General features: G+C 42.0%; 2 protein-coding genes across 43 annotated transcripts in view; one reads left to right on the top strand and one right to left on the bottom strand.

Moving 5' to 3' along the window:
• Positions 1-10,601, bottom strand: part of LOC111941255 (uncharacterized) — a 37,726-nt gene extending 27,125 nt beyond the window's left edge. For 4 of the 33 annotated variants that reach the window (XR_015281046.1, XR_015281047.1, XM_086869320.1 and 1 more), the window contains exons 1-4: positions 10,502-10,585; positions 5,667-5,872; positions 4,756-4,801; positions 1,741-1,793 (exon numbers count right to left, since the gene is read on the bottom strand). Coding sequence is in view for 9 of the 33 variants with exons in the window: in XM_086869320.1 (XP_086725446.1) it covers positions 1,741-1,793; positions 4,756-4,801; positions 5,667-5,774 (207 nt within the window). In the remaining 24 variants the exon portion in view is untranslated. Of the gene's footprint in view, positions 1-352; positions 1,121-1,740; positions 1,794-4,751; positions 4,802-4,838; positions 4,974-5,666; positions 9,034-9,813; positions 10,403-10,501 lie in introns of those variants that run through there. The other 29 variants (XR_015281049.1, XM_086869325.1, XM_086869318.1 and 26 more) reach the window with 21 other exon arrangements.
• Positions 1-14,459, top strand: part of SHOC1 (shortage in chiasmata 1) — a 94,934-nt gene that overhangs the window by 35,349 nt on the left and 45,126 nt on the right. For 2 of the 10 annotated variants that reach the window (XR_015281045.1, XM_023944339.2), the window contains exons 1-2: positions 10,672-10,775; positions 12,432-12,509. Coding sequence is in view for 7 of the 10 variants with exons in the window: in XM_023944339.2 (XP_023800107.2) it covers positions 12,441-12,509 (69 nt within the window). In the remaining 3 variants the exon portion in view is untranslated. Of the gene's footprint in view, positions 1-10,671; positions 10,793-12,431; positions 12,510-14,459 lie in introns of those variants that run through there. The other 8 variants (XM_023944342.2, XM_086869314.1, XM_086869312.1 and 5 more) reach the window with 7 other exon arrangements.

Here is a 14,459-nt window from a genome sequence, read left to right on the forward strand (position 1 = left end):
TTTTCCTAAGTACAGAGTAATTACAGCCCATTGGGACAGTTTATGCATATAAGCTGTTCCAGCTACATTGATGATCCTAAGAATTTACACCAGCTACATTTTCCTGTTTTCCATTAATCTAGCTGTTAACATTAAATGTAATGTTTCAGCAGGAAACCAGGCAATATCACTTTAATTAATTTCTGTAGTATAAAAAAATCTGACCTTATGTACTGCAGCAAAGACAAAAAGAACTCCGTCACAGAACATCAATTACCCTTGGAAGGTCTCACTATACCAAATAATTTGTTCAAATACATTCATCAGCTGAAACTTGACTTAAAAACATTTTGCAATAATTATGACACTTTGATCCATGATCCAAGTATTTAATGTTGTAATACATTACTCAAAGTCAGGCTTGGAGAAGAATAAGAATTGGCATCAGAAGTGAGAAGATGGCACTTAAGAGATAAGGCAAAGCACACCGCACACTTCTAGTTTTATCTCTGTTTCTTGAGCAACTAACATCCTCAAAACTGCCAGTCCCCAGAATATATTAGACACTGTGTGTTAATAAAAGCTCGTGGTTACCATCAGTAACATACATTTTAGAAGAACTGGACCTTTTCCTTTAAACAATCTGTCCCTGCTATGAAGTATCTATAGACTCTATTTTCTGTGTGATAATTTCTTTAAAAAAAATCAAACTCTTGCCATTAGGTTTTACATACCATGATAAAGAGAATGCACTGGTGCTTACAAATATTTACTAAAGGCCAGAGTTTGGAAAATATTTTACTCAACAATGCTTACAATGTCAGCAATACAACACTTCAGTAAACAGTGGACAGTGGGTTTTCAGTCATTAATCTTTTATGGCATTTTAATGTCAGTTCAAAACAAGTCTCCCTCTGTGGTCCATCAGGTGTAGAAGATGAAACACAACAGATGACGAAAGTATGCAGAAACCAAGTAAAAATGCCCAGCAACTCACAGATGTTTTGAAATATTAAATGTAGCTTCCTACATTAATCTCCTTTACATGCAGCCTGGTCTCATGTCTCCTCCAACAGCTACCAATATTCATTTCTTCTGCTGAGGGAGTAAATAGATAATCCCTGTTGGTGTGGCAACACCTCTAATGAACAGTGAAAAGTAAAGAAGAAAGAAATCTGTCATTATTGGTCTACATGACGCTTTCTGACCATAATGCTGCCTTTCACCATCATGAGCTGTTTGAGAGAGAGTTTAAAAAATTGAAGCAGGAATAGTGTCAGCACAGTCCTAAGTCAGACATCTTGCCATCTCCTAAACTCAGATAAATTTTGAGCTTGATCATTATGTCAAAGATTTTGTCTAGTTAGAAAAACTGACCTCTCCTTGGAGCTACCACTGATGTAGCAAAGCCTTGGAATATTAAATTGCAGAGCTGTATGCATTCTAGGTCTTAAAAATATATCTTTTAAAGCCTATTTTTCAGAGGCCCTTCCCTATACTACATGTTACAGTTCCTGAGTGCATTCCAGATACCCATTAGTGTGTTATCTGATGTATTATGTCACAGCCTTGCAAAAAAAAAAAAAAGCATTTGTTTTGGATTATAATGTCCAAGAAGCTGTCAACACCTTAGCATTCTGGAAGTGTTCAGTGAACAGTTAAGCTTATATAAAAAGAATTCACAACCAGCTCTTAGTCCTCGTGAGATCATGATGTCAGTCCCTGCTCACTGCCCACTGTAGTACAGACTGGAACACTTACCTCATATACAAAGAATTTTTCATTGCAGATTCTCACTTCCTTAGACTCTCCACCTAAGAGTAATACCAGAAATATCTTCATATAATTCCTGCATTAAAAAAATTACTCTTTTCTCTATGATTTAGTGTATATCAATGTCATTCCAGCCATTAAGAACAGGCTACAACAATGTATTCTCCCTGTTCACAAGACTTATGAAAACTCATGGGGTATAATGCTTTCTACCACTGTCAGCATCTCTTTGTTTCTGTTACAGTTTTATATCCTGATTAATGTAGTTTGCCAGGTACAACTGAAGTGCTATTGTAAAAAATTGCTAAACATTAGCCTATGTCAAGACATTTGGAGACACAAATCACATTACTGTGTATTTACTACTGTTATTCTTCATTTCATGTGCAAAAATGTTCAGTAGAAAAGATCTCCATATTTTAACTCATATGTAAGCCTCATAAGTAAAAAAGCATGTCACTCAAGCAAATAGATTTTACTAAACTTTCATATTAGAATACAACACTTGGTAAGCTGAGCCTCACAGGTTTGCTTTAGCATTCTATCAGCTACCTCAGTCTACAAATACATCACAAATTATTTGACTTAATAAATTATAATTTAAACTATATTATTAAAAAATTGTTAATTTGCTATTCATTAAAAACCCCAGCCACGTCAGCAATAAATACTGGTGAGTGGTGCTGCCACACTTAGCTTCTCCATGCACAAAGACACTTTGGTCAAGATGACTGCCCAAGATGTTAGAGCAGTTTTGTTCAGCCACAGACCTGTCCTAGAGAGAACTATTCAAGCTATTTACAAATACTTACTGAAGTCAAGAGAAAAAAAACCTGCAGCTTATCAGCAACCCCATGTCAGTATTATGAATAGCCTGATTATTGTCTTTCTTATTAAGAATTTCATTAACTCCTAAATTTTCACTGTTCTAGATACACAGGAGAAAAACAAATGTAAATGCCTTAGATCCATCATCAAATGAGCTCACGGGAAATAATAACCACTACAAATACTTAATAAGTGCAGAAAATATGCATGAAACAATGCCTGAGAGGCCCAGTTTGTGTAATAACCACACTGAGACTTAGAAAACTGTCTGCAGTAAAGAGAACACAGATTGTACTAACTACCACCCAATAACACATGCAGATTTTGTGTTCATCTTTGTTCCTTCTGCAGTTTTCTGTTTGATTTCCTCTACCTATACACAATATCTAGTTGCAGACAATTCCTGTTAGACTTGGTATATCACTAAGGACATCACAGATGTGCCTTGCCTGAGTTTGGACCTCTGTATTTCACAGCACTGTAATCTTACTATAATTCACAAATGTAAAAACTCATAATACAATCCCTCCTATGGCCTTGGCTGTATGCTGTAGTGAGACCTTCATAAAACACACATTAGAGGGGTGTCTCTGCTACCTCTCCAGCCACTCTGCTGTCAGCATGTTGCCTCCTTTCTCTTTTCAACCCTTCACCTTTCTTCTACTGGCAGCTTGAGTGAAAGACGAGCTGTTTTTCAGGTGTGGATGTCTCATCACTGGAAGTTTTTAAGGCCAGGTTACATAGGGCTTTGAGCAATGCAGCTAGTGGAAGACAGATATGCCCATCGCAGGGAGACTGGACTAATGGATCTTCTAAGGTCTATTCCAACCCAAACCATTCTGTACCTCTGTGGTGAAGGTATCACAAAGTCCTGCGACATCAATCCTCCACTCACACATCATAGTGGAGCAAGCTACTGTTGAGCTTGTAGAGGAAATGTTAAACATACAGAGTTTCCCAGCAATGATCTAGATGTAGCGAAGGCTTTTGTTATTAAGCATTGAGGGCATTTGTCTACTGATCAGGACTGAGAGCTGCAGCATTTAATGAAGGACAGTATTTCAGATTTGTGTCTCTATGTAAGGTGCTGCCCTGAAGCATTTTATATTTTCATTACATATTTGTATTAGGCAGTATATATTTTGCCATTACCTGGCAAAAGTTTCAGGAGCTGCTTTGAAGACAGCATAGACAAGAATGGCAGCATGGCAAGAGCAACCAAACACAGTAAGGAAGACATGGATGTCCAGCTCTTTTTAATGGCAGATGCTCACTGAAGAATGGTGCTCTGGGCCAGAAATGCAACCCAGGACTGCTGGGAGTAATCCATTTAACTTTATGCTTTGGATATATCTGAGTTCAGAGATAGGCTTGGTAGCTAAGGGGAAGAGTAATATCCCTCCCCAGTGTGAGCAATGAAATACACAGCATTTCTCCAGGCATTGAAATACAGACCACCTATATTGACTGTGCAGGTAGCCTGACACTAAACTCCTTGAATTAAACAATGTATCTGCCTCCCTGGTGATTAAAAACACACGCCACCACTGAAAGGTCCAGAATTTTATAAGCTTTCCTACCTGTGCAGAACAGAAAGGACTTGCTATTGCTGTTCAGATTTAGATTCAAGTCACCATAACTAACTGTCCCAGGAAGATTTTGATTCATCAAATATTGCTGCAGTTGTCTCAGACAGGTAAGTGACTTCACTGAGAAACACTGAAACAAATACCATTATTTTTCCTGATACTTTTCAGTGAAATGCTCAAATGCGAAAACTCAGCCAAAAGGTAGATACTCTCCAAGGTAGTGCTTTATGCTTTCACCACATTCCTACAGCTAGCATACCTGTGGCAAAGTATTATACTACATTATCCCACCACAGAATGTCTTAGACCAATTTATAAAATGAAGAATAACAAAGCTCTAATCTTAAAGGTATCACAGAATAAAAAAACATCTGCTCGTGTTGTTTAAGTTTTTATGTGTCTCCAGGGTTGTCTGTGGCTAGCACATCTTCATCACTTTTACATGGGCTTCCTCCACCATGCATATGGTCCAAGACTGAAGTCACCTCCTAGTGTCACTCACTCTGATGCCTACTCTGGTTAGTATAAGGTTTGCAAATGTGTTTCAAAAAGCATTCTTAATATTACAATGGTATTACTCACTTACTTGAACTTCTTTCAGGGCTTAGTGAGATACATGTGACAGAAGCATCCTTCAAACCAAAAAAAAAAAAAAAGTAAAAATATTACCTCATAGTTTCTCCTTAACAAACAGGATTTACAAAAACAATGCACAAATCTTCAGTGTTATATTCCAAAGACCATATATCATACATACACATTTTTTTCTAGGAACATGGCATGATAATTTGCAGTATTTGGGACCTGTTAAACAAAAATAAATTGACAAAATTTCTGTGTCAGCATAATCATTTAGTAGTCACAGATTTTTTATTTTCTTTCAAAAGCAAGGAAATAAAACAGCAAAAAAAATACATCAAAATTCTATGAAAGCAACTTTTATTTCAGGGGCTACCACTAAAGCAAATTACCCTTACAAGATTTTTCCTGTCTGACTGGGCTAATACAAAGACCCATTGAAAGGAGATACCTGGAGATCTGAAACCCTTCTATTTCAGTCCCTGTGGGATTTTTCTGCCTACGGTTTGCTCTTACAAGAGAAAACCGTTCACCTAGGTGTGTGACAATAACAGCCCCTAGTGGAACTCAATTATGTCCACAACAGCCTTTCACAAAACCTCTTCTGCATCCACTGCTGGATTTGCAATATGTGGATGTGCATTTTTCTACAAACAATGAATGAATATGGCCATGTTTCTTCATTTTTCATGCACTCTAGCTAGAAATTAGTTATGTACCCTGTTTCATCAAGTTTTTTATTTTTCTCTTGTCACCATTTCTAGACTTACCAATTACATTTTCCACTTACTTTTTTCCTGAAATGAAAGTCAGCATAAGGTTTTACTGCTTTTAACATTACGCTAACTCACAAGTTAAAAAAAAAAAATAAATCTATTTCTTCTTTGTTTTCACTTGAAGTATCATGGCATTACTTACTGGCAGGTGCTTACTGGCAGATGTTCTGAGATGGTTTTTAGATAACTGAAGTGGAATTAGAGCCTTTGACAGCAGATGCAGCTCTTGCCTGGTCTTGAAAGCCTCCATTTCTCATCCAGCTGAGTCTCCTTGCCCTGCTCCAGTGGTAGGACACTCATGGTCTCCTAGAGTCTGTCCCCCAAGAATAACGCTCAGCAAACTTGTTTCTGTAGTAGGGGAAAAGAACCCAAACCAGAGGTGGAGTTGGGCAGGTGAAAGAGGGGCTGTGGATGGATTGCTCATACAGGGCAAGGAAGAGGTAGTCTCTTCAGTGCTTCACCTCCCTGAGAGCACCACTGTGTCCCTAAAGGCTGCCTCATCTGGAGCACATCTCCAGGCTGCATCAGGCTTTTGGGCAAGGCTGTTCCATATCCAGGTTAATGCAGCACAGCTGAAGAGCCAAGGGAGCACACCCCCCCACCCCACCCCACCCCACCCCACCCCACCCCCCCCCCCATCACCTGCTGAGTGGGGCATCACAGGTGAACCAGGGGGAAGAGAAGGAGCTATGTCTGTCTTAAACAGCACCAGGGTGACAGGGCAGAGAGGAGAAGTGTTGCTATTCAGAGATGTCTGTAGGTTCCCGCTGCTGTGAGAGTTTTGATGATTCTGGGGCAGAATAAGGACCTTCTTTTGGGTGCTACACAGGTCCAGACAGTGCAGCTGGAGTGGACACAGGCAAAGACAGTTTCTGGAGTTTTCTCCAGCAGTGATACTAGGAAGACCTGGATCTCTTCATGCACAGCCACAGGTAGCATGCTGTGGCCTGTGTTCCCCTCCACTGTAAGGTCTTTACCTTTATCTCTGCTTATTTTCTCTGGGGTGGGACTGCTGGGGTGCTTCCCCTGTCCATCCTTGGGGTAGGTAGTTGCAGAGCCACACCAGTGTTGCAGAGAACAGCCCCACAGGTAAGCCAGGATCTGACTCTCACCGACACTGCCATAGAGGAGGAGGAGGAGCCAGTACCACTGCCAGAACATCCCTAGAGTGATGGGTATGGCCACGAAAGCAACACCTGTTACCTGCTGGGACCTCTTAGGTAGGAGCTAGATGAAGGTGGTGGAGGGATCTGACAGGCAGCAGGAGGTAGAGCTGTGGTAGGAGAAGGAGCAGCTGGCAGCTCAGCTCCTGTTGCAGAGCCAACAGAGTTGCATCTCACATCCCAGGAGCAGGATGCTTTGCTGTTTAAAGGTACATTTCATTGAAGTGGGATTCATTCCAGTAGGATCTACAGGTGTTGACTCTGAGACATTGAACAACTACAAACACAGTGCAGACTCAGCTCTGCCAAGGAGTTCATCGGAAAAAGTCAGTCCAGCTGAGGCTGGCATAGTTGTCTCCCCTTGACAAAAGTGCCTTGGAAATGAGCAGAGATCACAAACACATGCAGTTTTCCATGCATGTGGTTTGGACAGGGGATTATCTCAACTCATGCTGACACCATCTTGCCACTGCCCCTTCCCAGAGCAGAGGAACATGGAGGAGTAATGGAGGTGATTGCAAAACTGAGGCTGAGCAAGCAGACTCAGCTGTTGGAGCAAGTGAGCCTGTGCTATGTTGTCTGCCTGGGTCATCTCTCTCCTTTTTGGGTATGTGACTTGTGTCCTGCCCACTGGAGATCCCTGGCTCCTCCTCTGTGTCCGAATGCAGAAACACTGAAGGGCAATGGCAAAGCAAGTCAAATTAGAATCACGGCAGCACTTATTGGAGGAGCAGCAACCATTCGTGACTCAGCAGCTTTCCATCAAAGTGAGAAGAGCTGGATATGGCAAAGGGGAGCTGAAGCAGACATGTTTTTGTGTGTGCTGGGAGTCTGAACAGTGGTGTGGTGTAGGAAAGAGCTGAGTGCTGGGCTGCAACCTCTTTCATCTGCCCTCTGCCTCCTTCATCCCATCTCCTTACATGTGGAGTTGCAATCTGACAGACAAAGGCTGCTGTGTACATGCATATGTGTGCTTCTCCTCAAGGAAGCAGAGCTCTCCACAAGGGGTGCTGGTCAGGCACCAAGGGCTGGAGTCAGCCTCCTGATGTTTTGGGGTTTAGTGACAGTAATGGGTTAAAGGAGAAAAAGATTGCAGTAGATGAGATTTAGGCATCCCCTTTGCTTCCCTTGCAATGCTCTCCGGAGTGCTTTGTTGCAGGAGGTCGATGGTGCAGAAGTTCTTGAAGGAGTGAGGGAAGCTGGTTGCTACATGGGCTGAATTTCACACCCAAGAGTAGCAGCTGAAGGAGTGGCTGTGGGATAACATGGAACAATCTCAGCACATGGGCTCCAACATGAGACTCCACTGCAGTAAGGCCCCTTCCTATGGCCTCCAGCACAGCCTGGCAGGCTCAGCAGGGATGTATCCTGCACACAGGGGAGACATTCAGCACTTCCTTTAGATATTTAAGACAGAGGTGTCACAGTGAGAACCAGGCTGTTCCAGGAACAGCTTCCACAAGCCTGTCTTAGATGTCACCTGTCTCTCTCCTGTGCCTGTGAAGAGTCTGGGCAGCTAGAGCAGGCAAAGGTGCCTCTGTTATGACTCTAGTGAGGGGAAACCACCAAAGTGGGCTAAGCAAAATCTCCCTGTGCCTTGGGAATGTGTCAAGAGTCAGTTCTGCTCCTGCCTGGGGCTGCCCAGAGGGGATATGTGGAACAGACTTTGCAGCAGAACTGCCTTTTTAAGAACTACCAGAGTGCAAAATAACCATTCACTCTGAGATTTTCCACTGCTGACAAACTGTCATGCCTTGAGCTTATTTTAGGGTGTGCAACATGGTGAGGGGCTCCAGCCTTTTTGTGAAGGAGTCTGTGTGCATCTGTACCACTATAGCTCTGCCAGCCCTGGCCACCCATCCAAAGCTGAATGCATGAGGCACTGCTCAAGTACCTGGTGGTGTTGCTCTGCCCCAAACTGGCCCACACGGGAAGTTCAGCAGGACCAGATCTCCTTCATGACTTGGGACATAAATGAGACAGTGTCCAGGACAGGGCAAGTAATGCATTGTTTTCCCCCATGCCCATCCTAGGAGCAGGCAGAGTTGAAGCTGTGGGGCTGTGAGCTGAGAGTCAAGGAGGAATAGCTGGAGATAGACAGGGATCAGATGGATGAGTCCTGGCATGAGCTGATGCAGTAGAAAGAGGTGAACAGGGAAAGGCATCCAGCAGTCAGGGGAGAACGTTTGGAACATGACTTGAGGTCAGCAGAGCATCTGCTCTGCAATTCACACCTGTACAGGGGCCATGAGCAAAGCTGAGGCTTCACACCCCTCCTGAAGTCATGAATATTAATCCTAACCCTGAAGGGAAATAAGGGGATGCACCAATTTGCCCTGCCACAGGGCAACAAGAGTCCCGGTCTCCTGCCTCACCAGCCCACCAGTCTTACTTACAGATCTTATCCCAGAAAGGGGAGCGAGCCCTGCAGGAAGCATGTGATGTGGATTCTGAACACTGGGAAGGCTGCAGGCCATGCTGCAGCACTGTAGCAGCTGAGGCAGCAAAAAGAGCTTCTACACCAGCCAAATACCTTCTCTCCTTTCCTCTTCAGCCTGGGGCCCCTCTACCAGGGGCCTGAACATTTGCCAACAGCTTCTCTTTCTCCTGGTGTTGGGTGGGATTGTCTAAGCATGGGTAAAACATGTGTTTTTCTACATTGCAGCTGGAGAGGATCACTTCTGAAGTATTTTAATTGGAAGTTAGTGGGTTCTGTATTGTGCTACTTGGCCTAACAATTTGTCTTCTAATTCTTAGAGTGCAGAATATAAATGTATTATAAATATATAAATACCAAGAAAACTATAAATTACTGTCATTTGCATTTTTCATAGGAACAATTGTCTAGGAAACACTGGCAATATGCCTGCGACTGAGCTAAACCCATCCTCAGAGTTAAAAAAATAAAGAAAAAACCAATTACTTTGTAGCAATAAAGAAAGCATCTGTCATATGCTTCTTATTTAACTTTTTCGCTCACTGGAATGTACAAATACTGATGGAATTCCTGGAACCAGAGTGAAACGTGTAAATTTTGTTTTCCATGGAGAAACCAACCCTCATCTGGAACTCAACCTGCAATGAGTTCTTGGAGGAGATGATTTTTTTCTTACTCCCCAAACTTACAGCAACTGGCTGAATGCACCTGCTGCAGCATTGCCAAGGGGTTTTGCACTTCTGATGTATTCTCTGCGGGTATCCACATGCACGGTAAAAGGAGGAGGAGACGTGGACAGACAATAAAATGGCTTTGTGGCACCAACAACAAGCTGTCATTTCAGCAAGCAGAACTGTCTGGCCTAGTTACAGGTTGGGGTGTGGGTAGAGTTTGGATGATGTGAGGTAGGGGCGATGGGGCGTTTGCACAGCTACTCCCGAAATTTTTGGCATTTCTGGGATTAGTCAGAGTCTGGGCACTGTAGAAATCTGACACTAAACTGCCTTCTGAGAAACACAACATTTTGCAGCAGCTTGAGGGTTGTGAGAACAATTTATGCAGCCATTAAAAGCAAAAAAAAGGGGGGGGGGGGGGGGCTTTTTTCCCTAAGCTGACTGCTTCTTGTAGTCACTGACATTTCACAGGTTTTCCGAACACAGAAGAGTAAGTATTTCTGCGTATTAAGTTGTGGCCCCGTTCTGCTTCTCTTCCCCAGGTAACAGGCAGGGCAGGTCAGCAGTTTCCCCGTCCTTTTAACTTCTTCTCCCATACAAGCGGCTAACCGGGGAAACAGAAGAAGTTGCTTAACTGCTTTTACTTATGCATTCACTGCTTTAAAAATATTTTCAGCTTTGAAAATCACGTAAGTTTTCCTACCGGCTAACTGCTGAGGACTCCCCTTACCCCGGCCAGCGATTAGGGCCGCTCCGCTCCTGAGGGAAGGGCGCGAGGCGGGAGCAGCGGCAGCCAGTCAGAGGGGACAGCTCAGCGAGACAGCCAATCAGACGGGAACACTCTGGGAGACAGCCAATCAGACAGTAACGCTCTGGGAGACAGCCAATCAGAGGGGCGAGTTCGCCGTCCTGAGCGGGCGGGGTGAAGGTGCTGCAGCGCTGAGGGGAGTGTGGTCGTGGTGCCGTGAGGAGCTGGGGTGGGTGATAGTGGTTGGTTCGTGTCAGTACCACTGTACATTTAAAAGTGTTTAATGCTGGCAGAAGTATCGTCCTGCATATTTGGTTTACTGGGTGGTGTTTCCTCGAGTCTTTGGAGAATGAAACAGGGTCATAGCCTGTTACAGACTCGCTGTTTTTCGTTAAAAAAATTTGAAGACTTCCTTGTAGCCTCACAGACTAGTATTTCTAGGTCCCACTTTTTCAGCTTTAAATTGGAAAGTTGGAACGTAGCCGGGTGCAGCGGTTTCGTTGTTTACTGAATGGCACACCCTTAAGAAACTAGCGGTATCTGGAGTGACTACTGAGCAATTCACTACTTCTAGGTGTATTAATTCAAATTTTACCACTGGGAGCAGTAGTTGCAATTCTGTAGCTAATACTTGAATTAATGCATGGCTATATTGCTGTAGAGACATTTTAGTGATACACATCTGTTCTGCTAAATTGCTGTTCTATCCATTGCCCTCCAGCACTTAAGGTGCAGATCCATCCGTCCTTACAAGCCCATCCCTGCTTGCTCCACTCTCCCGTACCCAATCTGTTGGATGTAGATCTGATGGAGGGTCCAGGAGGCTGTCCCAAGGGTTTTCTTTAGCATCTAGTGGTTTTGGTCCACTGTTTTGAACTATCCATTCACCCTCCCTCAGAAGGTTCCTCTCTTTGTTCTTATTTTGTTCTCTGTATGATTTTGTATACCTTATTCCCTGTTTTGTTTCTTTGCCTGAACCTACCTTTTTATCTCTCCTGCACTTTTCTTCCCAGACTCCTTTCAAGTAACCAACTACCCCCTAGTTACTTCTTCCTCCACTGGTTCCAATTCTATTACATCCATACCTGAAATTCCTATTTCCAAATTTGTTAGGTAGTCAGTTTTAGCCTCATGTCATGATACTTACTGGTACTGCAAGACTGACTGAAGACTGCCTTCTGTCACAGGTTTCCTTTTTGGCCCTACAATTCATTTTAATTGAAATTCAATTACAGTATATCCTGTTTTGCATTCACACTGTGTCTCTGGCCTTGTACAGTTTTTGCCTCTCTCCTGGTTCCCCTCAGAAGCATCAACTAACTTAGAGACCCAGTGTTCCACTGAAGCCTCATGCTCCCAGTTAGCCTATGAAATCTCCTTTTCTCTGGTAAAATTGAGAGTGGGGGAAAGTCCCCTCACAAATACATGAGGCAGTGATAAGTTAATAATCTAGACAGTGAATTAGTGCCTTTAAAAACTAATCTATAATCCATAAAAAAATCATTGAATCAGTTAATTTAAGAGTTATTGCTTAAGGGAGGTAATTTGTATTGCCTACATTCACTTAATGACTCTAAAGGTTTTCTGAGACATAAACACCAAGAGGCATAGCAAAAAAAACCAAAAACAAAAAACAAAAAAAAAAAACCCTGTTCTTTCCAATAAAAATCAAGTGTTCATGGTCTGTAGTTGGTCTGTTACATTCTTCCAGAGAAAGAGTACTGAATGCTTTGGGTAGCCTTCTACTAGAGGAAATTCAGTCCATGGTGCATGTGCTTGAAATTATGAAGCTGTTCATGTTGAATCTGAAATTCAACCTTCTTTTTCAACATTTTGAGGTGATATAAAAAGTTTTTAACTGATCCATATTCTGTATGTCTTCCAGACAATTGAAATGTTGAAAATATCACAAAACAAGATGTTTGCGGCTTTGAAGTATCACTCAACAGACTATTTATATGAGGTATGGTTTTTTTGTTTCTCATAATAGTCTGAATGAAACATAGCAGTTACTGATGAAAAGATTGAGTAGACATTAAAGAAGATAGGAAGAACTACTTTCTTTAGAATTCTCTTTCATAGAGTTTGTTGTGCTGCACTTTGTGGGATAACATAATGAAGTGGTTGCAGGTTTTTTAATTAAAATTTTAAGTACAGTTTTGCATACACAGAAAAGCATCAGTTATTTTTAGTGTCTCTTGCATTTACAATTTACTTATTGTGCACTTTCAAGATTTCTGCTTAGAGGTTTCTTTGGAGAATACACTGTGCCTTCTAAAGCATTAATTTAAATTAATTACTTTCTGGATAACTATTGCAACTTTCTAGCTGCTTTGCCATGTATTAGAGTAGTGATACACAATGCTGTGTTCCTTAATGATTGTAGGGAAAAGTTTTTGCAATGTCTTAGGTTAAATTCATGGAAAGGAGATTTTTTTCTTTTCCACACCAATGATGAATATTTTGGCTTTACAGATTTTGATCAGGTAAGATCTAGAAGCCTTGTGTGTTTTCCTTCCTGTCTCCATCTATGATGTTGCCAACCTCTTATCCCCGAAGCACCGTGTCATAACTGGGTTTTTACTAACTAAAATTTTCAAAGAAAAGCCACAGACCAAATACAAGGCTTCTCTTGTAGAGAAGCAGAGTGGTGCTTTGCCAGAAGGGGGCATTCGTAGTGTGCGAGCAGAACAATTCAGCAAGACGTGATGCCTTTAGGAGTTCAGGGAGAGTACAAGGACAGACAGAAGTGCTCCTAGCACATAACTGGAGAATAGCAGCCTGGGAAGTGGTCCAGCAATAGTATTTGCAGTTAAACTGCGATCTGTGTTATCAAACATTGCCCACATCCCTTTCCTCAGAGTACGGCAGCTCTCCCGTATAGTGCTGGTGTATGAACCTACTATTTTCTTAGACTGTAGCAACCAGAACTTGTTTTTCTACTGTAATTCCAACAGTATGCAGTCTGTCGTGCAGTGTTTGGGTGTAAATCTTCTCAATGTGGTTCCATTCAGCTTCATCACCAATTATTTCTATATTATCTACAAATAAAAAATAGATGTGTTGGCAAAAACATATTATGGGCTCCATGGAAAAGAGAAGAATTACATGGCTTTTCTTGCCTGAGTTTTGAGGAGGATGGTGCTGATAATCAGGACAACTGGAAACATTTATAAGAGAAATGCAGGGTGACCTGCTGAATGGCTGCTCTGGAATAGTGTAAATCTTGCTCTGTAGTGCTACCAGAAAGGGTTAATGGATATGGTCACATTTAAAGGTATTACAGATCTGACTGTGCAAGGGACATGCTGTGCTCTTCTGGTTCCACTCTTCTGCCTAATTGCTACTCTCTAGAGAAAGATAAGTTGATTTTTCATGTATTGAGTGCACTTGACTAAAGCTTCCAGCTTTTAGAAAACACTGGAATTCAAGGACCTTATATCAAACTGCTTCCTGCACATATCTGACTCAACTGGATGCAGAATTCTGCTCCTAATATACTTGTTATGTGCTTATATCAATTTCAGTTATAGTTTTTCCAGCTTCCCTTTATAAGTATCTTTGAAGGAAGGAGCCTTTTCCGTCATCCTAGATGCAAGAGTTACATATTTCATGCTCCTGAGTGTTGTAGATGTGATTGCAAAATCATCTTGGTAGTGCAAGGTTTTCTAATGTTATAAACGGACAACACATGCACACTGGATAGAAATGGGAAAATGCACATGATATTTTTCAGTTAGAAGAGAAATGTGCAGAGACCTTTCTATTTTCTTCATAAACAGGGGTAAAGATGCACTGATTGAATGCTTCAGCCATTAATTGTGACCTTGAAAAACAGTTTTATGTATTTTAAAATTGCAAGAAAGGTTGTGTCTTATCAGATGTTATAAAGTGAACTAATTCAGCTTAAACT

This window comes from Cyanistes caeruleus, chromosome Z, assembly GCF_971803275.1.
Source record: "Cyanistes caeruleus chromosome Z, bCyaCae1.hap1.1, whole genome shotgun sequence".
NCBI classification, from domain to species: Eukaryota; Metazoa; Chordata; class Aves; order Passeriformes; family Paridae; genus Cyanistes; species Cyanistes caeruleus.